Below are 24471 nucleotides of genomic sequence, written 5' to 3' on the forward strand. Positions count from 1 at the left end.
TCTATAGAAAGATTATCAAACTTGTAGCCCAGTATTTAAAAAACAAAACCAAGTATTTAAAGGGGGAGACTTCCACATTGGAGCAACCCTGATACAAGCGCTCTCCCGGGCTGCCTGTGCTATTATTGCTGAAAAGGACTTTCCACATTTCAGTCAAATTATGGGGTTGTTTTTTTCCTCCTTATTTTGATCCTGAAGTGACAAAGTCTTGTGCTCATTGAGTCATTGCTGACTTTGGGGAACGAACTGATCTCAGAAGTCGGTTGTACTTTTTACAACAAAGAAAACCAGATGAGCTGTCATGAAGCAAAGCCTTCATTTTAAATACATCTACCTTTGGAAATAAGTTATGAAGAAACAGGTGCAAAGTAAATGGCTTTACAATTCATGTTAAACCTACTATAGTTTAAAAAGTTCTCCCATAAGAAATTCCCCCTTTAAACACAGCAAGGTATAAGCCAAGAACTGTGCCTCTCTACAACAGAGTGCAAACTGCAGCTTAAAAGACTACAATCTATTAAGACGACTACCTAGACTAACTGGCCAGGTTTTAATACTTTCTTTCATCTATTACCAGCATCTAGAAAGATTTACTGTGAAATACCACTTGCTTACTGAGAGTACAGGCACATGCTTCAGCAATGGGGAAAAGAAACCAATCCCAAACCTTTTGCAAGCTTACTCAGGTGCATACAGCCTCTGCTCAAATACAAAGTCAGGAGGTTGATGGACTGTACTCTAACAGCACGTCAAGCTATGAACAAATAATGGTTCCAAGTAATAGCTGCAGGAGACTAAGCCCTAACTGCAATTTGTGCAACTATTTGCTTTCTTTCTGCACTATCTCTGTGGAATTTAATTCTTAAATAATTTAAAAACAAAACCCACAAATTTTCATTTTAGAACACTGCAAGTGAGATCTCTGAAAGGCTGGCTAGGACACACACAGGATTTTTTGACCTGCTCAAGTGTGTGACCCCTTAGAGATACCAAGGTAAGGCGCACTCCTCCCGCAGACCCGCTTGGTGCGCCACTGCCACGCATCAACACTCATTGAGAAGCAGCTCCAGTCCCTTTACCTAACCATTCACCTCTAATGCCTGCAAGTCTCCTCAATGCCACAGGTTTTTTGGTCCAAGTGTTGCTTATATTTCACAAAATAATTAAAAAAAGTAGCCCCCCCTGGCCCTGTTTTAATGAGTTCCTAACAACTCATCCAAATCGTTCATCCACTCCTCTGAAGTCCTGTTTTTCAGCAGAGAGTCTATCAGGTCTGTGTCGCCAGTTAAGTTCTGAAGTCCGTTATTGCCTGACTGGCCACTGTAAGCAAAAGGCAGCTCTTGACTGGTTGTCCTCACAGGGTACCCTTGACTACAGTGCAGATTACCTCTGTTGGGCATTTGCTGATTTGGATTCTGGTTGAAAGCATTCAGGTCTGGAACAGTCTGGTTGATGCCAGGCAAGACTTGCTGTGAGGGTACCTGCTGTTGTGCGGGTGGGTTTGTCCGCTGCTGAGTGCCTAAAGACGATGACAACATCTGCCCAGAGACGGCAGCGTTCATAGAGGTCATGGGTCTGCTGGTGCTGAGGCTTACCTGAGGCATTCCTGGGGCAAACTGTTGGTTGGCCATCTTTAGATGAGTTTGCTGCATGTGGAAAGAGGAGCTGGCAGTAAATGGTCCTAAGCCACTGTTTGCTTGTGTCTGGTTGTTAATATTAGGGATACCTTGGTGTTGCCAAGATGGATTTTGAGCCCCCATGGCAGCTGGTACTCTTGCCATCTGTGGCTTAGATAAGGTTGGATTCAGTGCCCCTTTATTGTGCTGCTGAGAAATACTTGAGTTTGCTAAGGTGTTCTGCCCGTAGCCAGCAGGAACAGCAGCACCCTGGCCCAAGCTGCCCTGTCTCTGCATCGGTGGCTGTCCGTTGGCACTTGGAGCTGCGTGCTGGGGAACCATCTGTGCGATACCAGAGGGCAGGTTATACAGCCCCCCTCGCTGGATGTTTTGCATATTGGTGTATTGAGTCACTGCCCGATCCTGCTGGCTGGAGCCCGACTGGAGTGGAGGAACAGAACTGTGCCCAGGTCCCATCTGAATCATGTTCTGCGTCTGAGGAAACATCCGAGGACTGCTGGAGCTGGACTGTCCTAAGTTACTGACCCCAGGCATGGCTGAAGATGAGCCTATAACACAAAGAAATATTTTGTACATTAAATAACCTCAGTTCAACCAGAGCCCCTGTAAACCAGAGCAGAGCTGCAGCTGCCTTTGTACAAACCAACCTATGCGACCAACACACAGCCAGCACTGCTTTAATTAAAGGGTGCCAATTGCTGCTGCAGTTAGCACCTCCACTTTGATCTCAGACACAGATATGCCTATGTCCTAAAAAATCTGAATACCACTTCTAAGAGTTCAGCATCATCAATTCAAAAAAAATTAAGACTTTAAAGGCAGAACCCTGATAGTTCCTTGTGAACAAAGGTATGCACACAGACTTTGAAGTGCATGCACCAATTGCTGGGCTGTTAAAAATGCCACTTACTGCACGCACACATTGCCAGTTACTCCATACACGCACTGTATCTCTTGTTGTGCAACTGTAGGGTTCTACAACCAGTCCTGTGTTTTCCCAGTTCCAGGAATTTCTTCTAGTTTGTGCACCTTTCAGAGAATTTTTGGACAGGTATCTTTTGGATTTCCACACTGAAATATTTGCTGTGTTTTAACATGCAATGCTGATCATCAGAGGAGATTCGTTTGCAAAAATGTCTTTTCCACAAAACAAGAAAGTTCTTTGTTCTTCTAAGTTCTGAGTTAAAAGTTTCTTCCTGTAGAAGAGCTAGCTCCCTACTTCAACAACAACAAAACAATTCAAAGATTAAAGATAAAGAAAAACAAAAGCACTGAAGTGTAATGCTCTCCCACCAAGGGAAAATCTACCTACACCAAGGCTTTCTCTGCATTCAAAACCAAAAGCAAGCTGCAGAATTCTTTCCTGTTTTAAGGCAACTAAGGAATGTTGGCTCTCCATTATTATTAATCCAATTGTAAAAATAAATTAAAATCGAATTCAAATCACACTGAGTTCATTATCAACAAACCAGTGCTGGGTGGGGGGGAAGGGGCTGGATGGGTGAAGAAAGAGAGTCTTGCTGGAACACTACGGTGTTGCACACATACCAGGGTTTCAGGTGCATAAAACCCAGTGACAATCATCACAACAAAGGAAAAATAGTTTTACTAACACTGATGTTTCAAAGCAAAACATGCTAACAGGTGCACTACTGCACTTCTGCAGAAAAGTAGCAGGAGAAAAGTATACTTCAGTGCAACATTTGAAGGATGATATTGACCACTGGGGTTAACACACGGTCCTTTTATATTGGTAACAAGTAACAAAGCCCTGTCATAGCTCTGCTAGACACCACACGGTCATGAACACTGTCAGAATGAGGTTATCACATTTCTGCTTGCATCTCTTCCCTTCAGGATTTATTTCTGTGGCAAAACAGAGAGTAAGGAAACAAACCCAAGGGAATAAAACACTTTTTTGCACTCCAGATTTGTGAGAAAAAGGTAACTGGCTTCTTGATGCCCTGTTAAGTAAGGATTTTTCCGGTAAGGAGATGAGGTTTTTACTGTTCTCTAGTTCTTCCACATTCATGAAGCTATTGCAGCTTAACAGTAACATCATCTTTTATTTATCAGCCTCAGCACACTGAAGACATACCACACTGCTTCTCCTACAACAAAACTCGTGTAGGGCACTAAGATTTAATGAAGAGATGTCAAATTGCATTCCCAACCAAAAGCAGCAGGGATAAGAATATTAAAGAATTTGAAACTCATCCTAGTAGATGAGGGCCTGTGACAGACACAAGCAGTAATGATGTTAGGCTTCAGAAAACAAGAACAAAACAAACAAAAAACCCCAACCAACCAAAACAACCTGCAACAAAAAAGAATCCTAATATCTGGAGGTTAAGGAGAATCTACAACCTGTAAAGGAAAATGGTAGTATAAAAAGGCTTTGGGAACAATGAAGGTACTTAAGAACTTTACACATTTCCAAGGCTTAAGTTGTCCCAGATCTCTGTGAATTTGCATCTGAATCAGAGTACAGGTCTGAAAGTTTTAAGGCACTAAGGCAGGGGGATGTGGGAAGATGCTCTAGTAAATTAATTTAAAACATTCAAACCCAGGAAATTTGAAGAGACCTTGCTTTTCACTCCGGACCTTTTTCCTGCCATTATTTCAGCCGCTGTGTTCCCTTACCTGTGAACTGCCCGACCTGCTGCTGGTATGGATTCTGTGGTTGATCCTGATACTGGGGAGGTGGGCGAGTCAGATGCCGCTGCAGCTGCTGCTCCTGCTGTTGCCGTTGTTTCTCCTAGGAAAGGTCCAATGCAAGACAATTAGAAAAACAAGTCAAGTTTTTTCCAGGGGTGACTATCTTCGATAAACACAAGCTGCTTCTATGCAGCGCTGGTAATTAAAGGGGCTTCTGCAGCCTCACAGTCGCTTCAGACCTTTGTCTCTTAAGGTTCACAATGGATGAGTGACAGTACCAGGAACTCAGGAGACCAGCAGGAATTACAGCAGTTACTGCAATGCATGCCTGAAGCGTTTAAAACATTGAAAATCTGAGATTTTTACTGAGGCTTTTCATCAGTAACAACGAACGGCAATGTTTAGCAATACTCTGGACACAAACAGGTACAAAAAGAGCAAAAGCAAGCCTGTGTAAGAAAATTCACACATACTTTTTTTGCTCTTCACACCCAAATCCATTTATTTTGGACCTCTCTTTAGCAATTAAAATAGAAGCCAGTAAATACCACCAATGCTACATGCTAAGTAAAAACTGAAAATATTTTCTAGTCCTTGTTTTCCAAAAATCAACCCAAATGAATTCTTACACACCACAGCTCATGGAAAACTGCTGAACTAAATTAATCACAGAAGCTGTACAAGCTTTGTAATCACTCTTCAAAACTAGTTTCTTAACAGTGCCCCAATCAGTTGAAACAAACCCTGCTAATGACCTGAAACGTGCCTCTTTAAAAGCACATCCAAGCCATCCTTACTTTATGACAAAAGCCTTTGGAAAAATAGAACAAGCAAATTTTCAGCGTTAGGAAACTTTAAGAGAAAACAAAATCTAAAGCCTTGAGGGGAATGTCAAGAGCACTCATAGTACACTCGAGATCTTGACAGTATTAGCAGCCAACAGGGTGATTTTCAACATGAAATGTATCAGGTGTGGTATTTCTGCCTCCTCTTCCACAGACATCTTCAACCAGACTGAAATGCTGACATAACTGAGTAGTGTTGCAACGCACAACTACCTGCTCACCTGAAAAGTTACACAGAGCACAGAAGGGGACAGAAATTCCCTTCCAAGAGTATTGGGGCAGAGCCACAAGCAATAAGCCTTTAAGAGGAGCTTAGTGCAATGTAACAATAGGAAGACAGACATTAGCACCATCCTTTAGAATGTCTACAACTACAAAGCTGTTGAAACATGCAGAGGAATGAAGAGGGCAGGCTGCCTGACAGAAAGGACCTGCTGCTTGCAGAACCAGTCAAACCTGAAAGAGGCTGGTCACAGAAGCCAAGAGATGCCACAGCTCTGAGAGAAACCAAGAGCTGCAGAACTTGGCTATTAAAAAAAACCAAATGAGGGTAGAACACCAAATGCAAGGACATAGGGCTAGAGGGAATGGGGCAAAACTAGAAATGGGGAGATTCAGATTGGATGTTAGGAATAAGTTCTTCCCCGTGAGGGTGGTGAGAGACTGGCACAGGCTGCCCAGGGAGGTGGTGGATGCGCCATCCCTGGAGGTTTTTAAGGCCAGGCTGGATGTGGCTGTGAGCAACCTGATCTAGCCTGAGGAGACCCTGCCCATGGCAGGGGGGTTGGAACTGGATGATCCTTGAGGTCCCTTCCAACCCTGACAATTCTATGATCTTGAGTGGCAGGGAAGGGTACTAAAGCTACCTGAAACTAATTCTCCTGCAAAAGAGAGGTCAACTGAGTCATGAGTCTTTCTGTAAAACTGCATCCAGTATCATGTGTATCCAGAGAAAAAAATATCAAATTATAATGCTAACAGGATCCAGCTTGAGTGCCTAATTTGGGATCAGAGCCCCAGTTACCACTACACAGCGATGCAAGCTGCAGAAGTTAGTTTGGAGCGACCGTAAGGAGGACAGGAATAAAATCTTTTCATCATGTTGGTACTCAGTGCAGCAACCTGTGCTGGCTGAAAAGCAGCAAGCAGGTATGAAGAAAAATATTTTAAGAATAATTTCAGCCCTTTGAGATCTGATACTTAGCACCCTGTTAATACAGCACCCCACTGTTGAGAGAACTCTGACACTGGGAGGTCCATTATGTAGCTAAGGAAACCTACTGGGTGACAGCTCTAAGAGCTCTAACAGAGTTTGACAATACAGAATTAACCAGGTTGGAAAAGACTTTTGAGATCATTGAGTCCAACCTATCACCCAACACCATCTAATCAACTAAACCATGGCACTAAGTGCCTCATCCAGTCTCTTCTTAAACACTTCCAGGGATGGTGACTCCACCACCTCCCTGGGCAGCACATTCCAATGGCCAATCTCTCTTTCTGTGGAAAAATTTCTTCCTAACAGCTTGAAACTCTGTCCTCTTGTTCTGTCACAGGTTGTATGGAAGAGATCAACCCCCACCTGGCTACAGCCTCCCTTCAGATAGTTGTAGACGGCAATAAGGTCTCCCCTGAGCCTCCTCTTCTCCAGGCAACCCCAGCTCCCTCAGCCTCTCCTCATAGGGCTTGTGCTCCAAACCCCTCCATCCTTTGTCCTTCAGTCTTTAGTAGTCGACTTTCCACCACAATATTCCCTTAGCCCAAACTGGTTTTACCCAAATATCAAGAAAGTGTCTTTACCAACATTCACACATTTTTCAGAACATTGCCAACCATATTCCCATGTTTTCTGTACACCGAGTCAGGAGCTGAAAGGGCTTTTCTCTCACCTCAATCTAGTCCTCACTTTAAATGTAAGTCTCCAAGTAACCAAAAAATGGCATCTGCTGGGACACAGCCACAGCTGCGCAGTACTGTGGATTCTACTACACCCTTCCCACCAAAAGGGGCTTTCAACTATGTTCAAGTTCAGAGGAGTCTGTATCATTTCCTTCTTTCCTGAATAAAGCTTCTGGTGAACAGTTGCTGCAATAAAAGTTAAGGTGTGTGTGTCCCCTGCCCTTCTCAACCATTACCTGATCTTTTCTCACCACCTCTATTTTGCAGACTATTATTACAGTGAAAATCCCATCCACCAGGGTAACAACTCCCAACTTTAAAGCTGAGAACACTGAGATTTATTGGCTTCAAACAGTGCTGAAAATTAAGGAAATTACACATTCCCAACTGTTATTAGTTGCAGGACTCCAGGGTATTTAAATTATTTCTATTTCTTTAACTTCTCAGGGATAGATGCATTTCATAGTTTTTTCCCATTAAACCACTGACTCTTGGGACTTTGTACCCCCATTATCCCCAAAGACAACAGTTTCTCTGGCTCTTACCTCCCTCCACTACCTTCAAAGACAAAGCTTTTCAGCAGTACAAATGAGGGCACTTCTTCCAGATCTGAACACCAAGTTCTCCCCCTGGGTCTCAAACCTTCCTTGGAAATTCATCTTCCCCATCCTCTACACCATGCATTGGTAATTTCTCCATCAGCACAGTGCCAGTGCCTGGAACGTGCCTGCATGGACTTCCAACACTGATGATGGAATAAGGCCCTTTGGGCTGATTCCCAGCTGAAAGACTTGCAGAAGGTTTAAAAAGCTTAGAAAAGTTCACAGAAGGAGCCTGTGTGCTAAAGCAGCTTTCTGCAGTCTGATGGACAGAACAATTAAATTCTTTTAGCTGGATTAGATGCAACTTGGAGGAAGATGTCTAATTATTTTCCCCAAATGAGTGAAAGATGTTTCAAAATCTGAAACATGAACTGCTGTGGACCTCACCAGGAAGAAGGGCAGGAGGCACAATGAGCTTAGAGCATCCCTTGCTTATTGCTTCCATTTTGAAAGCTCTACAGGACACATCAACAGTATCCCAACCTTAGTTTTCAGTTTTGCTGTGATTTCATTGGCTTTCTTCTTTCACAAGGAATAACACCATCACTGGTACAATACATTCTCTCCACGTAGGCAGTGACATCTATTTCCACACCACTCAATTCTACCTGTATTTTATTCTTTTCTTTCACCCCAGTGCCTTGTAACAACAGAAAAAAAATACATCTCAGCAATCAAGTGCTGCATGTTTGGATTACTTTCACAGAAGCAGAGAGCAGCAATTACACCAAAGCACCTCACAGTTTACATCCCTATTTTGTTCCACCAACTCTCAAATGCTGCTTCACCCAGAAGGTGAAAAACAGATCAGGCGAGAAAGAAAGTGACACTGCTGGCCCCTCCCTCTCACCTGCTCAGCCAGAAGATGTTGTTGTCTCTGCTCCATCAGGAATTGCTGCTTCTGTTGCTCCATGAGCAAGTGCTTTTGTTGTTGCTCCCTCTGCTTCTGCTGGTCCATCAGCATTTGGTGTTGCTTCATCACTGCTGCTTGCTGCTGATTGCTGAGATAAGGTGAGTTGCTGTGGTTACCTGCCATGGTGACGTTGGGAGCCTGGGCACCCACGCCAGGGCCCGGGACAGAAACAGGAACACGAGGAACATTAGGAGAAGGGTTTTGATCCTGCAGAACACACACACAAAGGGACATGGGTTACAGAAGGAGGCTAGCCCCCCAGAATGTACAAATCATGCAGTTACACAGATGAGGAAAGGCACCTTGATGGTCATTTCCCATGACTCGTATTCATTTTATCATTTGCAGGACAAGGACAAAAGACTTTTAAACAAAGGGACAGAGGGAGGGGAATCAGCACACAGCTCAGAAAACCAGGAATTGTCAGTGATTGCTTATTTGTACATTTACACTAGTTAATGAAAATAGATCAGTGCTTTGTATTTTGCCATCATGCAATAGCTTCTTCACTTGTGAAGCTTTAACAGAAAAGGCAAAGTGTGATACAGTTTCCAGTTCAGCTACTTAATGACAGCCAGAAACCCATTTATAAGGTGTCAGACACAGAAGTGACAGTTCAGAGTTAGGGTCAGAAGCCTCACAACGTTTAAAAATAGAGGCTTCAACTTCAGTCTCAAAGTACTTCCCTAAATCCAGCTCTGTGTGCTTCCTCCCAGCCAGAGGACTGGCACCAGCTACAAACAGCACTTCAAACACACCAGCTCCAGTTTACTTTGCTAGCAGCTTTTCAAACGCTGCATTTAACTTTTGCATTACACAAGCCCTGTATTTTAATCCTGCCTCTTCTGTCAACATTTTATTCAGTCACTGTTTATGTCTCCCCACCTAAAGTCACTTTTTTTTAAGTATCAGAATTTACTGCTTGCAGGTGAAATGGAAGAAGGCTATCGCTGACTGTGAGTCTTAAAAGCATTTTTCCATCCATCTACCTATCACCATATTCCACAGAGAGAAATACTACTACAGGTAACGCTGCTGTTATTAATTTTTCATAGGTCTGAGGTTTTTTTTTAAGTCTGAACTTGAGATAAGCAGAAATATGAAGCAACTGCCATTCAAGATCCAATGCTGTCCTCTTTCTATCAGCAAATCCATTTGAAACTCGACATTTTTCACCACGTTTAAGCACAGTTCAGCCTCAGCTCTAATTACACAAATACTGCTTTCAGATTTAGAATTCAGCTAATGGGCTGGCTCTCTCTGCAGCCTCCTAAGAAATGATGAGCCAAATATAGGTAATGCTGTGCTAAGTTGTTCTGTATGCAGGCCTTTGAGAAATTCTCCAAAAGCATCCGTGAGTATTGCTGTTAATTCAGTGCCAGTGGAGCAGTGCAGATGCAAGGTCACCCCCATGTTCTTCAGGGAGGGGAAGATGTGACACACAGAATCATCTCTGCCCTCCCCCTCCTCCTTCCATGAAAATGTGGGTAGGTTGATACCCTGCTAGCTCTTAAAGAGACAAAGACAGGTAAGGGGGGTCGTGCCTTGTGAAACCCAAATTGAGCTCAGACTTTCATTGGTGTAGCAGCGCATCTTTATCACAGACTAATCAGATCTTTCTTGGAGTGTTGATGCAATGTATTACCAGAGTTGGATCTCCAAAGGCTTTTGCTAGAGGACCTTTAATCCTCATAATAAAGTCCTTTTTTCTCAACACCCCCCTAGTATGTGTGCTGCAGGGACATTACAGAATCCAAATGAGTCTCTACCTCCCACATTCACTACACAAATTTTCACCTGGAGCATACCTGTAGTATCAGTTATGTATAAGGCAAAGAAGCACCATCCAGAACTTTCCCTTTACAGGAAAACCTGAAGCATATTGCTTCAAGCAGGCAAATATCACTCATTCTTAAAGACATATTTGTCTCCTATATTTGTCTCCTATCCCATGCTGCCCCAATCCCCAGAGACTTAGCCAATAATGAATTCTTAGATGTGAAAAGTCTCAAAGAACCCCCAAGAAATGGGGAATGCAGCTTCCACTTCCATCTCTCTTCAAAAAAGCAGCAACCAAAGGCTTGTCTTTTTATAGTAAGCCAACTCTGACACAAGTAGGGACTAAAAAGCAGGTAAAGAAATCAAAGCTCCTTTGAGAACACTGTTGAACACCACATTTTTATATGACTTATTTTAGGCAAAAGTTTACAAAGCATCCATTTATCTTTGTAAGCAGAAAGCATCTATGAAGCATGACAAAGTGTACTAAGCTGGAAATCACACATTGCCACATGACTTACACTGGGTATTAAAAACTGTCCCCAGTGGAAAACAGAGTGTTTGACTGAAGAATCACTGATTCAAGAATCAATATCCCAGCTTTCTGAATAGGTTTTTTTCCCCTTTAAAATCTTGAGGCAATTGTTTTGAAGCAATGCCCAGAAACCTGCGCTTTAACCTCACCTATCCCGTGGAAAACCTTCAACCTGCTGGCTATAAATGAAGGTACCAGAGCCCAGAGCACTCACCTGACTGTGTGGCAGTCGGTAGGCAATGTTTCCAGGCTTGGGTTTCAACAGGATCATCCCATTTTGGTCATCGTTCACGTGAGCCAGCGGCGGCTGCTGCCGCTGCTGTATGTAGGCCAGCATGGGAGACTTGTTCTGACCAGGTACTGCGACCCCCTGCTCACATTCTGCTTTGTAATGGGAAAGAGGTTTGGTGTTCCCATAGTCCAGCATAGACCCTTGACTGCTCACAGGGTTCTGGTTCAAGTTGTTTTGCTGATGACCCAAAATGTTCACGTGGTAATTGCCTCCAGCTCTCAGTGAGCTTTTATTTCCCATATTAGGCATCATGAGCTTCTGGTTGTTGAAGTCTGGCTGGTAAACCGAGGGGCTGGTGGGGTTTTCCATGGTACACGAGACAGCCAGTGGACTATGAGAAGGCCCAGACTGTTGCCATGTAGACATCTGATTTGTTTGGTGGACTTGTGAAGCTTGCTGCTGATTCTGCAACATCTGGTCTCTCTTCTGCTTGGCAGCAATCTGCTGAAGTTGATGAGCGGAAGACATTTCTTTGGCACTTCCTGCACCCTTCCCAGGTAACAATACCCCGGGAAGAGGCCTCTGGACGTTCTGAGAGTGGTTTGATGCCTGCATCATGGGCTGATTAGGATTTTCAGTCATTGACTGACTGGAAGGCTGAAACATCGCCTGAGAACTACCAACCGCTGGGGAAGCAGCACTTACAGGTACTGAAGCAGCACCAAGAAAAGCTGAACCTGATGAAGTGGATCTCACCTGAGGAGAGCCCAACTGCTCCTGTTCAAAGGGTGCTGGGGAAAACTCAGTCTTTATGTTAATATCTTGTGGCAATGGAGTCTGTGCAGCTGAATTTGAAGAATCTGCATCTTTTTTCTCTTCAAAGTCTTCATTAAAGAGATCCTTCATATCTTCATCAGGCACTGACCTATTGAGCTCCTCAATAAGTTCCTTCCATTCCTGCTCGTTCAGATTAAGATCAGGCATCAAGTTATTCTGAGATATAGACCCCCCTGCTCCAGCAATCATACATGGAAGATCATCTACAGGCTCCTGCTTCAGCTCTTTGTTCAAACTCAAAGGAAATGAGTCATCAGCATCCCCACCTCCATTCATCTGTAGGCTGGAATCTGGAAGACATTTCTTGCTGATGCCATCCAGCCCCATGGGATGCTTCCCATTAAGCTGTAAGGTATCTCCATTGCCAGATTTCTTGTCAAGGTGATGGAGTGGAGACACAGGGGGCATTCCATTGGAAGAACCACTCACTCCACCCAGACCATCATCACGCCGCAGTTTCTTGGACACAGAGAATACATCACCATAACCATTCTGCTGGTCTCCATTCTGAGGGGAAGCAGCACTATCAAGCTTTCTTTTCACAGTCTCATGGAGCTGCTGAAAAAAAGGAAGGTTTAAGTTAGTTTTATGTTTCAGAGACTAGGATTTTTGTTTCTTAGCACAGCATTGTCTAGAGCTCTGAATAGAACACTTCAGGATCATCTTTGCTTTGATAAGATCTGCTTTACAAGTCATCACATGAGATGACTTCCTTACTATAATCTCTTAGGCTAAGCTATATCAAACAGAGCCCTCTCCTTCAAACAAAACCAAGAGCTGCCATATATTTTGACAACCATGAAAAGCTGAGAAATGTCTGTGAGCTGGAATATATTATGATTTTTTTTTCCTATTCAAAATGAAAACCAAATCCCACCCCCCCAAAAAAAACAACCCCAACTAAACCAAACCAAACCTGAAGAATGCTAATATTCAAGTTTTAGATGAGAATAAACCCCTGTATTTCATTTGGCCCATGTGCACATGGTATGACTGCTCCATAAGACAGCTTTATAAAGCAGTCTCACATTTAAGTATTTAGAGCAAAAGAGAACCATTTCTCTTGTGATTATAATTTCTGGAGAAGAACTATGTATATAAATTTTGTACACAATCAGACTTTTGGCACAAAAGCAGAAGCAGTTTGTTGCTAAAGCAACCACAGCTTCACACTTATGTAAAATGCAATTCAGAGTTCAGTCAATTCTACCACAGCAGAGTAACTCTGCTCCTTTCCTCCTTTCTCCCCGAGTATCTGCCAGCTGCTGCTCTCCGCACTATGACCACCAGAGCCCCAAACAGCTCAACCGTTGGCTTTGCACAGCTATTGAACATTCTTTTTCTTGTAGTGCCACCTAGAAGCAACCAAAGGATACAGCAACAGTTATACAACCAGAGTTTGAGTGTGTTCAGCTTCTCTTTCCTGGCAGCACTCTTTCAAATACAGTTCTTTCCACTGGCCTCAAACCCATCCATGAACAGAATTCATGCACACAGCAAAAAATGACTGTCAACTTTTCTTTCCCTCAGGTGCCATCAGTAAAAGTTGTGCTTTGCTTGTGCTGGAAAGCTACACTAAGCAGACAAACCTGTAGGGCAGAGACACTTCAAAAGGGAAAGAGGTTTCATTAGCTCCCCTGACCTGTACCAGATGTCTTTGTACGTCTCTGCAGGACACACAAGGAGAATGCTCACAAAAAACCCCAACAACATCCATCTGAAGCATGGTTCCCTGAAGAACAGTTCTCTCAGATGACAGAAAAGCAGCTCAATAAACAAACCTCAACACAAGTATGCTTATTTTAATAGTCCTTGCAGTCTCTGCAGCACAGTCCACTCACCCTTGTGGAAAACTGTCTCATCCAAGAACAGACAGGGGAAACCTCAAGATCTCAGCACTCAAGCGAAGGTTTAACACAGAGCCAGCATAAATTATCAGAAGAATTTTACAGCACTTGCCTGGGCAACAGCATTCTTTGATTTGAGGACAGGAGGACTGGTTCACAGCTAATTGCTGTGACTTTGTAAAAGCAGTCTACAGTTAGCTGATCTTCAGAAGAAAAACCACTTGCATAGGTAGCAGCAAACCTTACTGCTATCTGAGAGCTGGACTGCTGTTCCCCAGGAGAGCAGGATTTTCTAAATGCTTCACAGGAACAACAGCAGAGTAGTTAGATCAGGAGACCACTAGTAGGACAAGGTGAGATACATATTGGAGAGGAGGCTGCAACTGGAATTCACTTAATTTGCACATTGGGTCTACAGCTCAGAGTAGCACTTCTGGAGTGAGTTTTTCAAATACCAACTTGAAAGCATAATGGAAGTTTACTTTTTGTAAAAAGTCAAAGCAGAAGAAAAGAAGGAAGCCTCAACTCCACAGCAACCTTAGCCTTTCAGCAAGTTCCCCATTGTTTACTTACAACTCCAACTGGGAAAACTGAAGCTCAAGGTGGATGAGTAACTCGCCTAAGGTCATAGGATGAGTCAATCACTCAAAGGTTTAGGAATGGATCCTCCTTGATACTAAATCATTAGGGAAAAACACACTCCCTGAAAACAGACACACAAGTAGCAGCTTAGTCTCAGATGCTGAGTGTATTCTTCTCCTAGGTGAAGCAAATTTCTACATGAAGTCAGAATATATGCCCACTGGGGTCACTGCTGTCATTGTAATTCAAAGAGACAACTAAAGGTAACTAAGATTTTGGCAGCACTGCAGCTGTATCTGCACACAGCTCTTCAAAGGCTGCAAACTCACTTGGGTTGCTGAACAAATACTCCAGAATCTGTCCTAAGGTCTTTGCTACTGCACTACATCATTTGTAACAATCTGCAGCTAACTAGTCCAGGATTAAATCAGCCACACTTATAAACTACATTTACTGTAGCCCAGAAAAAGATACACACCCCATAACATCCATCTCAGGCCCTTTCTATCAGAAACATGTAGGAGCTTTCATATCTATATGGGGTTTTAATAGTCATAACACTCAGATAGCTCATTCTTGGTGACATCTTTACTTGCTCTAGACAAAGTCATCCTTTCACCTAAAATTATATTCCTTTGTCAAGAAGGAAGATTAAAGAGGGAAAAAAGAAAGAAAGAAAGAAAAAAAAACCCACAACAACTTTAATTCACTATGTAAAAGTTGAGGGTGTCTACTTCCAGCCTCATTTCACCTCAGGTAAATCTAAGATTATTTAAAATATATTCTACCCGTGTACAACAGCCAATAGACACATAGGAAAGAAGAAAATCTGCTCATCTTCTATCCCTGTAAGAAAAGACTGAGCCCAGTTCAGAGCTAGGGCACTTAAGATTTTGAGTTTCAGAAGCTTTTCACCAACTGCACTCGCATCCTAGCTCACTTTTGATATTTTAGAGTTTAAAATGTACTTGGATATTGGGCAGTAAGCCTACTCAGAGATTGATGCCACTGCAGGCAGCTATCTATAACACAGCCAGCTAACCAGCTTAAAACTAACCTAGTAACACTGCTCCACTTTCCGCCTCCTTTCCTCGCTCACTATAAAGGGCTATAAAAATTCGTGGGAGTCAAAAGTTATGGGCTCCTTCTGCTCTCCCACCAGAAATATATCCTGATACCTTCGTTTTACTACTCTGAGTAACAGAATCTGAAATTCTCACACCATTCAGATAAACACTCTGCAAATAAGGTGACTTTCTCTTGTGAAATTCCTTTCTTATATACATTTCTTACAGGCTACCTCAGCGCTTGATTTCCTAACAGAAAGACTATTAAATCCAGTTCTTCTCCAATTTGAGTCTACTCAAATAATCTGGTGGGGAGGAGGGGGGGGGAAATAACAAGGAGTATGTGAGATGAAAGTCAGACTGCAAGCTATCTGCATATCGTGCTACTCCAACAGAGTTCTCGAGGCAAGAAAAACCTGTTCTCTTCTGCCAAAACTCAAAAACCAGAAACAAAACACAAAAACCCCCTCTGACAAAGTGAAGCACAGTTTGCTACTTGCTAAGAAAACCTCTTTAATTTTACTGTCAACTATTAGTCTGTAAGGCACTGTATACTGTCCGTGGTTTCCTTAGCAGAATCAATCCATTTTATTTATAACACAAGCCAATCCTTTCCATTGTCACAAGACTGGATACAGAAATGTATTCCCATTCTCTCAGCCTACTCAACTTCCAAACAAAAGATTAACCTCCAAGGTCCCTGCTATGCAGGTTTGCCTAAAAGCTCGTTTCCAAAACATTTAAACCAATATAGGCGCAGTGAAAAGAAAGGGGAACAAGCAGGGCTCAGTCCTTTGGCCCAAGACAGGACAGAAGCTTCTCAAAAAGCCACTGAAGGGCTGTAGGCTGCACCTCCTCCAGACAGCCCTGAACATGTAATAAACACTCTCACTTGGCAGGAGCACACATGCAAGTCAGGCAATAATTGTCAGTTCCTCACCTGAGGAACACAAAGTGATAAAACTCAGGTGACATCCATCACAACAAAGAGGGCATCCAACACAAGCAGCCTCTGATCACATAATTCACAGCACACACACACTGTGCTCAACCAGGACACAGGACCACAATTCTGGAGATGGAAACATGCCCAGTCAAATGACTTTGCTTCCATCAGAGAATGGACAGCACACAAATAAATTTGATAAGCTATGTTCAATCTCTGCCTTGAATCCACCCATTTTACCATAACCACACTTAGCCACACTGTGGTATTACTGCAGGGGCAAGCTGGAAGACTTCATAAAAGCTGTCCAGAAATTACCACAGCAGCCAAACAAGAAGATACTGGAAAAGCCTGAAAACTTCATCCACAACATTTCTGTCAGCATGGGCAGAGTTCAACATTTCAGAGCCCAGTGCAGTGCTCCCTTACAGCCCTCGTGGGGAAAGGACATGATGGAACTGCTGATCAAGAGTGTGGCACAAAATTCTGTTTGTGGGGGTTTTATTATTAGGGGTTTTTTAGAAGAGACAAAGATGATTCTAGAAATCAAAACATGAGTCTGAAACACTGAATACTTGAAACTAGGTTTAGATGGTAATCTGAAACAATGACATTTCAATGTGTTCAGGTCACATTGTTCACTTGAAAGTAAGAAATCCTTTGCAATGCAGAAGCTTTGAACTGAGGACAGTCAACTAAACTACTTTTCAAAAATCCAGTCATTTGTTGCACTCTGAGTCCTGTAACTGAAGTCAGGAAATACATATAGAAATGTAAACCAAACTGTAGACCTGAAGTTTCTTTTTTCTTTTCCTAGGGTAAAAAACCCAAACACCACAGAACCCTACCAAAACCTGAGCCAGCCAAACACCAAGCATGGCAGAGACAACACTTTATAAAACTCTCTGGTTCTTATACTGCACCTTTTAGGCTCCACATAATTGACTTGTTTAGCTCTTAAAGCATCTGTTACAGAGATCAAAATATTCTTACAGGATTTGATAGACCTTTAATTCTTTTGGGGCTCATTTGGACAAAGTTTACCATTTTGGTTTCAGAGCTTAGTTATGTCTACAAAAATTTATCATGAAATACCAGCAAGATAAATACAATGTTGGTCATTTTCAAAGCAGGAACACTTTATTACTCTAGACACATATAAAAATGTAGTTTTAATATGCCTCCTAGCTAGACAACAACATTCTCACCTAGGAGGGGAAGCCAAAATGGAATATATCCAGCTTTCTGCCATGGAGGTGGCACTATTACAGCACAGTGAGTTCCCATGAACCAGAGCTTACAGTAGGTCCTCTCTAGACACATATTCTCCTTTCCTGCCTGGCCAAGGAGAGGAGCCAAGATGACAACCTCTTAAGCTCAAACAACAAAGCACATATCACAGTGTATCAATTTTGGACAGAAAACATTTTGACTACACAACACATTAAGAACTTCCCATTTATTGTGCACCTCCTCACAGCTTCCAAAGCTGCAGTCCCCTTGCAAGGAAAGCATTTTATTACCCCATGTGTTCCTGAATTCCACTGTGTTGTCAGAATCAAACTGCTGGACTTATTTTGACTTTAATTCCAAAAGACTTTTGTATTTGGGTGACTGCCTGCTGGAGTGAAGAAGGGCTGTGGATATGCATGTCTATAAATATCCCAAGCCTGCATTAGTCACAAGGGGCAGCTTCTGCTACAGGAATTGTTCTGCTGAATCAAAAAAAACCTGCTGTGCCTTCAGCTGCAGTGCCGGATCCTCCACCTCGCCTGAACTTAAACAGCAGCAGCAGAGCAGTCACTCCCAGATCCTTACGATTTAGGAAGCATCACTGCATATCTAACTAATCTACTGAGGGAAATGTTTCTAACAACAATACCTCACAGAGAATTAAAAGGAGACAAAGAAAAACCTGTCTGAGTTGTTAGGCAACAAACTATCAGACTTGTCAGCAAAACCAAACAATGGTGGCAAGTCTACACTGCACGATAGTTGTGTATAAATAATGGGGAAATCATTTGCTATTTTTGTGGTAAAACTTAATTTCACAATTCAGCACCTCTATACCACAGCTTACACAAAAATGATGTCTTCTGAATTGCTAGTGTACCAGCCTGAGCTTCCTTAGTGGAATGCTGTTCAGGCTTGTCAGCACTATCCAAGCAAATCTGTTCCCTTTAGTGTATTACTTTAGGTCTGTTCAACCAAGAGACATTGCATTGCTCTCCTCATACTGAAATGTCTTCCTGAACGTTTTACTGGGCCTCCTTGCTTAAATTAGCACTCGCCTATTATTAATGTAAAAACTCCTCTCACTCCCCAGTAAATACTGGGCTGCTCTCAGCTTTAACACAAAGCACTCCCAAGGCAGGCCACTGACTAGATCTCCTCTGCCCATTCCAGAAATGCTCTCTGTGGTTTTGCAGCAGCCCTAGACAAAGCAAACCATCTGCACAACTGAGCTCAGGTGGGGAGAAAAACAGTCAGAAGCAGGGAGCAGGTCTCCTTTGGAAAGACCACATAACAAACAGGGAGTGGAGCTGAAAATCCAGATCTTGCCATTCTCCCCATTCACAGGTCAAGGAAACACTTTCTGTTCAGCTCAGAGATAGGCTATGCTAGAGTTTATCAGAGAGAGACACAAGAAGCCAGTCTTTCTACTGCAGGGAATTTAAAAAGTGTCTTAGAATGAAATTTCTCAAATCAGAACCTGACAAAGAGGAAAAAAAATGTTCTAAGGGACAAGTTCTGTCTCTTCCCAACTTCCCTGTTTCTCAAAAATACAAGATTAACGCAATGGACAACACAATACCCAAATATGAAGTAAGCATCTTCTACTTGGAGCATAATCTTGTAAATGCCATCTAAAATAGCAGAAATGTGAAGTAAACTTCAACAGCTGAATTTCCCATTAAATATTGGTCCCAACATCTTAAAAATTAAGAAGTTAACATGTCCTTCATCCTTTTTTTGGCTCAAATGGTGCACAAATCACCCATGGTATTTCTGTATCAATACTGCACTCTCAAGTTTTCATGGCTCAAATTTTAGAGCTACTTAGTAAGACTGGTCATTGGAATGGGCTGCCCAGGGAGGTGGTGGAGTCACCATCACTGGAAGTGTTTAAGAAGAGCCTGGATGAGGCACTTGGTGCCATGGTTTAGTCGGTTAGATGGTGTTGGGTGATAGGTTGGACTCGATGATCTCCAAGGTCTTTTCCAACCTGGTTAATTCTATTCTAAACCAAAAGGTGAATCTGCCCTTTACTCCTGCTTGTAAGCAAGACCCATCCAGCTTCAGGATCTCCCAAACTAATGGAAGCAGAAATATATGATTTTGGGCATGTGATAAAACATCCAAGATGTTAAGAAGGCAACAGCAGTGCTCTGACTCCCCATGAGTATTCCAAATTTGCAGAAGATGCTCTGAAGTACAGCATCTGGGAGCATGCACACTGTGCACTGGTCACACTTGTGGCAGTGAGGCTTCAAGTCCTGCTGTAAATCCTCTGATGCAGGATCACAAACTCTTTACATTAATTGCATTCTCTTTCAAGGATCAAAAGAAATGCTTTGTTAACTTTCAACACAAAGTACCAGTTTCCAAGAGCAGATTCATATGCAGCTTCGTGGAAAACTCTGGATCACAACAGCAGTGATAGCTGATACAATGCATGCTCCACTGATCCAGCAGCATTCTTTTGAAAGGAATGTGTCCAGGATATTTTAAAACAAGATAATTTTGGTGTTCATCCAAACTGTATTGAATGTTGCAAACCAAACCCACGTCCTTCCCATACAAAGCACAAGCTTGGTCTTGATAACAGCTGTATGATCGCTAGAGGTAAAATACCAACCTACAGGGGTGCCTTTTGCACCAAGGGAATGAAATTTGGAGGAGGTTTTTGTTGTTGTTGTTTTTCACAACTTGGAATTACTAAGCAAACCAACTCTATACCCTAGTAACGAGGTGATGAATCAGGAGCCGCAATTAAGCTCACAGTCATGGATCCTAGGAAGGAAACAGCAGGCCAGCACGAGGAAGAGGCATTCATACACTAAAATCCTCTTCTGTTGTGTAAATTGGGCACTGGCAGAAGCTTCCTGTACAAGAAGGGCTTCCCCAGATGTGCAGCGTATTTCAGAACCCCACTGCTGCTGAGAGTCCTCATTATTATGGATGCTAATTAGATCAAATCCACATCCAAAGCAATTTAAAAGAAACACCACCAATGAATTAGAGACATCTTTCATTTAGAAAATCAATATGAAGACATGTGGGGGCAGTTTAATCAACGGGATTTGACATGCTAAAGAGCTCTGCGGGTAACAAAAATACACATTATTAATGGATAGAGCCCTGTATGCAAAACGTCTTAGAGCCCAGACAGGAAATAAAACAGAAATCCCACCAAGTCTTTGGATAGGAAAACACAAATTTGAGTCAGTTTTATTCTCACACAAGTTTACACTCAAAATCAGACTGCTGAAGAGCTGCCCACAAAGTTTTACAGAATCACTGTCAGGAATGCAAAAGTTTTCCTCTCTTCCTCCGGGGCCCTTCTTTACCGACCATCTGAAGTGCTCTGTGTCACAAGCATCTGAGTCTTCAGGAAATTCAGCACGTCCTAGATTCTCATACACGTATTAGCAAGAATAGAAACAATGTGGCTGAATAACATCTTCAGTTCATCTTGTAAATCCAAGCTGCCTAATGCTAGTCACATTAAAGCCGACATCACTGCGCCCCTTGTTTTCTGTTTCACATCAGAGCCAGCCAAACTTATTCCATTTAAAACTCATTCCATTTAAAAAACTATAACTAAGAGAGGTCAAGTCAGCAGAGGATCATGTCCTCTTACACTTCTAACCTAATCAAACACACATACCACCTTAAAAATATTCTGTATGTTAACCTGAAATTGTCTCAAGTGAATGCAGTATCTCCTTTGAAACACACTCAACAGAACTGTATCGTTTGCATGCAGGTCACCATTTAGAAACACCTGGGTTCAAGAAAGACAAGCATTAGGACAGGCAGCCCTTAAAAGATTATCCCACTAACCTACATTACTGACACATTAGTACGCAGCAGTATACTTAAAGGGATCAGAATAAGTTAAGCAATTGCTATCTTGATATACAAACAGGGCTGTGTGAATGCATCCTGACAACCAGAAATGCTAGAGAAGCCAGAGAAACATTAAGATTTTGAGCTAAGCCAGTTTTTAATGGGTGGAGTGGGATTCCCATAACGTTCACACCCACTGGAGTGAGTGGCAAATAAGCAGCTGCCTTTCCACAGAAATTCTTTCCAAAGTGTCCCAGAATTAATAGGTGCATTATTTGCTTTTAAAACTCCCCCTCAGCAATAAGCATGTCCTTATCAAGTGACTCCCCTAAACCCAGGCAGCCTAAATTAAAGATATAAAGGAAGCAAACACAAAATCTAAAGACACCACAGCATTAATGCTCCTCTGACAGTTTCTACAGGGACGTTTTAGGTGAGTTTAAAACATAACTCATACAACGCTACTACAGATGACTGTAGCCTCTGCAAAAAGCCAGCCCCTAATCCTCCTTCGAAAGGCAGCAGTTTTATGTACCCTTCCAGCGCGCAACGGTGATGAGAGAAAGTAGCGCAGCCCTTAGCAGCTGCTAAGTTGCAACAGAGCGAACACCAGCACTCCACAGAGCAACACCAACCTCAGCCCTCCCATCGCACCAATCGCAGGAGCTTGTTTTTCTCCTTCCATCCGGTACCAGCTTCGGAGAAGAGGTCACGGTACCAGCCAGGCACAACCACACCGACCACCGGCTCCCTCCTCGGCCCCAACCACTCCAGCCCCCGACCGGGAACGAGCCAGCCCCTTACCGCGATCAACGTGCTGTTGCGGCCGTGCTGCTCGCCGCTCGCCGCCTCGGCGTCCAAACCATTGGCTCCGGTCCTGTCGGCGCTTCCCGCGACGGCTGCGGCCGGCGGAGGGGGTGCGGGCGGCGGCGGCGCCGGGGGCGGCTGCCGGTGTTTGCCGGCCCGCTTGGCCTTGGCCTGCAGGCAGCGCTGGTGCAGGGCGAAGGTTTGCTGGCGCTCCAGCTCCAGGCGCTCCGGGGACACGGCCTGGTAGCGGGACTCGCAGGCGCTGTGGTGGCGCCGGCAGAGCTCGATGCGCCGGCGGAGCCGCTCCATCACCGCGCTGTGCCGCGGCACCACGAACTCCGCCATGGGGCAGGGGGGCAGCACCATGGACCGGAGAAACGAGGGGGACGGCCGCCACCGTTCACCGGCACCTCGCACCGGTCCCCGCCATGGTGGGGGCTCCCCCCCTCGGGCCTTCCCCGGCCTCCACCGCTCCTCCCCCCTGCCGTAGGCCTTACCTAAGCTCCCCGCCGGGCTCGCCCCCTCTCCGGTTCCTCCCACCCGGCCCGGCCCGGCGCCCGCTCTGCTACCCCCGCCCCACTTCCTCCTTCTCCCCCGAGGCCGGTGCCGTTTCGCTTACCCACTCTCCCTCAGCCTTGCCCGGCGGCCGCTGCCTACCCCCTCCAGGACCTGGTTGGAGCCCGCTCCGCTCCCCCCCGGCGCGGCGCGGCCCGGCGGCCGCCGCTCTCAGGCACGGGCCGGCCCGAACCCCTGACTCCCCATTGTTATCCGCGCCGCCGCCATCTTGAAATTGTTTTTCCCCTCAAGAGCCGAGTTGAGAATAAATAGGCGGAGCTTCCTGGGTGGTGGGCGACGTCACGTCGCGTAGCGCGTCACGAACCGTGAGGGACAGCCCTTCGAGCCAATAGAAAAGGGAAGCGGCGTGGGCGGGCAGGGAGGCTATCTGCAGGCGGCTCCAGCGCGTTTAAAAGGCACTGGCATGGAGGGGGCGGAGCGGCGGAGGTGGCAGAGCCTGTCAGGGACGCCGGGGGCGGAGCCAGACGTGATTGACAGGTAGGGGTGGGAGGAGCAGCTTGCAGTAGGGCAGGGGTGCAGAGCCCGCCCCTGTTCACCTGCGCGCAGGGGAGACTCAGTCACCAGCCCCTGGAACCTGGGCTCAGAGCCAAGTCTTAAAGGTCAAAAGGCGAAGTTAGCCAGGAGCTGTGGAACACAGAAAAAAACCCAGTCCTTCAGCGCAGAGAAGAGCCGCTACCTTCACGGGGACAGGGCCTTTATCACCTCCCTAGCACTTGCTGAAGCCACCTCCTAACGCAGACCTACTCCCTTCACTTGGGGAAACGAAGATTTAGGCACTTGTGCCAATTAGACAAAGCAAGCCAAACAGATTTAAGTTTCTTTATTGATTAGATTTTACATACGTTTTTTTCAAGTTGCATCTACAGGTACCTTTTGAAATGACAGGTCTTTCTGAAATGAAATCACAGTCCTTGTTCAGCAACACTAAAAGAACCTACCAAAAAATCCCCCAAAAACCCCTAAAACAACAAAAAACCAACCACAAACCACCTTTTGGGGACCATGAGGCAATAGTGGTATTAAGTGGGAAGCAGTTAGGGATAGCGTATTTGCCAGCCCCACATAATCACAGTCTATATGGAACACTGCTTTTGAGGAAGGAGTGAGGAAAGAGCAAGAGACAACCACAGAGATGTACCTCTACTAGCAATTAGCACTTGCAAGAATCTCTCTTCAGGCCCAGGAGTCAAATCTTAAAACACAGACATTCACAATGCATTTTACGGGTCACAGCTTCAAGCTGTGGTTAATTCACCATTAGCCAGGCCCAGAAAGGCTAGATGGCACATCCACCAACACTTCTGGACCAGGCTAGTTGGTTAGCTGCATCTCCACTACCTCCCTTTATTGAGCATGACCTCTGGAAAATCCATTTTCTGCAGGTCTGCTGCCTTGTGTTTCAGACCCTGTCTGCACCCACTCCCCTAGCATTTTGGTTTGATTTGCCATCTCAGTCTAACCTTCCACCCACATCTCCAGACACAGCATGTTAAGTAGAGCACCCTTTTCAGAAGCTGCCACTCTTGGGTACACAGACACAAAAGGCCCAAATACACCTTCAAGTATTACTAACAGTTACCACCTAGTTCACAAGTTATAACCAGGCAGAGCTAGAGGATTAAACAAAAAGCTTCAC

At 44.2% G+C, this 24471-nt stretch overlaps 1 protein-coding gene across 2 annotated transcripts; it reads right to left on the reverse strand.

The window, feature by feature from the left end:
* Positions 1-43: 43 nt before the first annotated feature.
* On the reverse strand, positions 44-23046 carry MAML1 (mastermind like transcriptional coactivator 1). Of its 2 annotated transcripts, none has more exons than XM_054168301.1 (5): positions 22257-23046; positions 11083-12492; positions 8492-8761; positions 4281-4395; positions 44-2185 (listed from the first exon to the last, which is right to left on the reverse strand). In XM_054168301.1, exons 1-5 carry the CDS (start codon positions 22623-22625, stop codon positions 1194-1196), a joined length of 3156 nt encoding a protein of 1051 aa, XP_054024276.1. In that variant the 5' UTR covers positions 22626-23046; the 3' UTR covers positions 44-1193. The 2 variants fall into 2 exon arrangements, with proteins under 2 accessions (XP_054024276.1, XP_054024275.1); XM_054168300.1 differs by having other exon boundaries at positions 11083-12495.
* Positions 23047-24471: the final 1425 nt, after the last annotated feature.

This window comes from Dryobates pubescens, chromosome 16 (genome assembly GCF_014839835.1).
Source record: "Dryobates pubescens isolate bDryPub1 chromosome 16, bDryPub1.pri, whole genome shotgun sequence".
Classification (NCBI taxonomy): domain Eukaryota; kingdom Metazoa; phylum Chordata; class Aves; order Piciformes; family Picidae; genus Dryobates; species Dryobates pubescens.

Coding starts and splice junctions, on each gene's coding strand:
- MAML1 (XM_054168300.1), bottom strand. CDS start 22,625: ATGGTGCTGCCCCCCTGCCCCATGGCGGAGTTCGTGGTGCCGCGGCAC. Junction 8,762..11,082: donor ACCGACTGCCACACAGTCAG/GTGAGTGCTCTG, acceptor TGTGTTCTGCAG/GATCAAAACCCTTCTCCTAA. Junction 2,186..4,280: donor GCAGGTCGGGCAGTTCACAG/GTAAGGGAACAC, acceptor TTTGTGTTATAG/GCTCATCTTCAGCCATGCCT.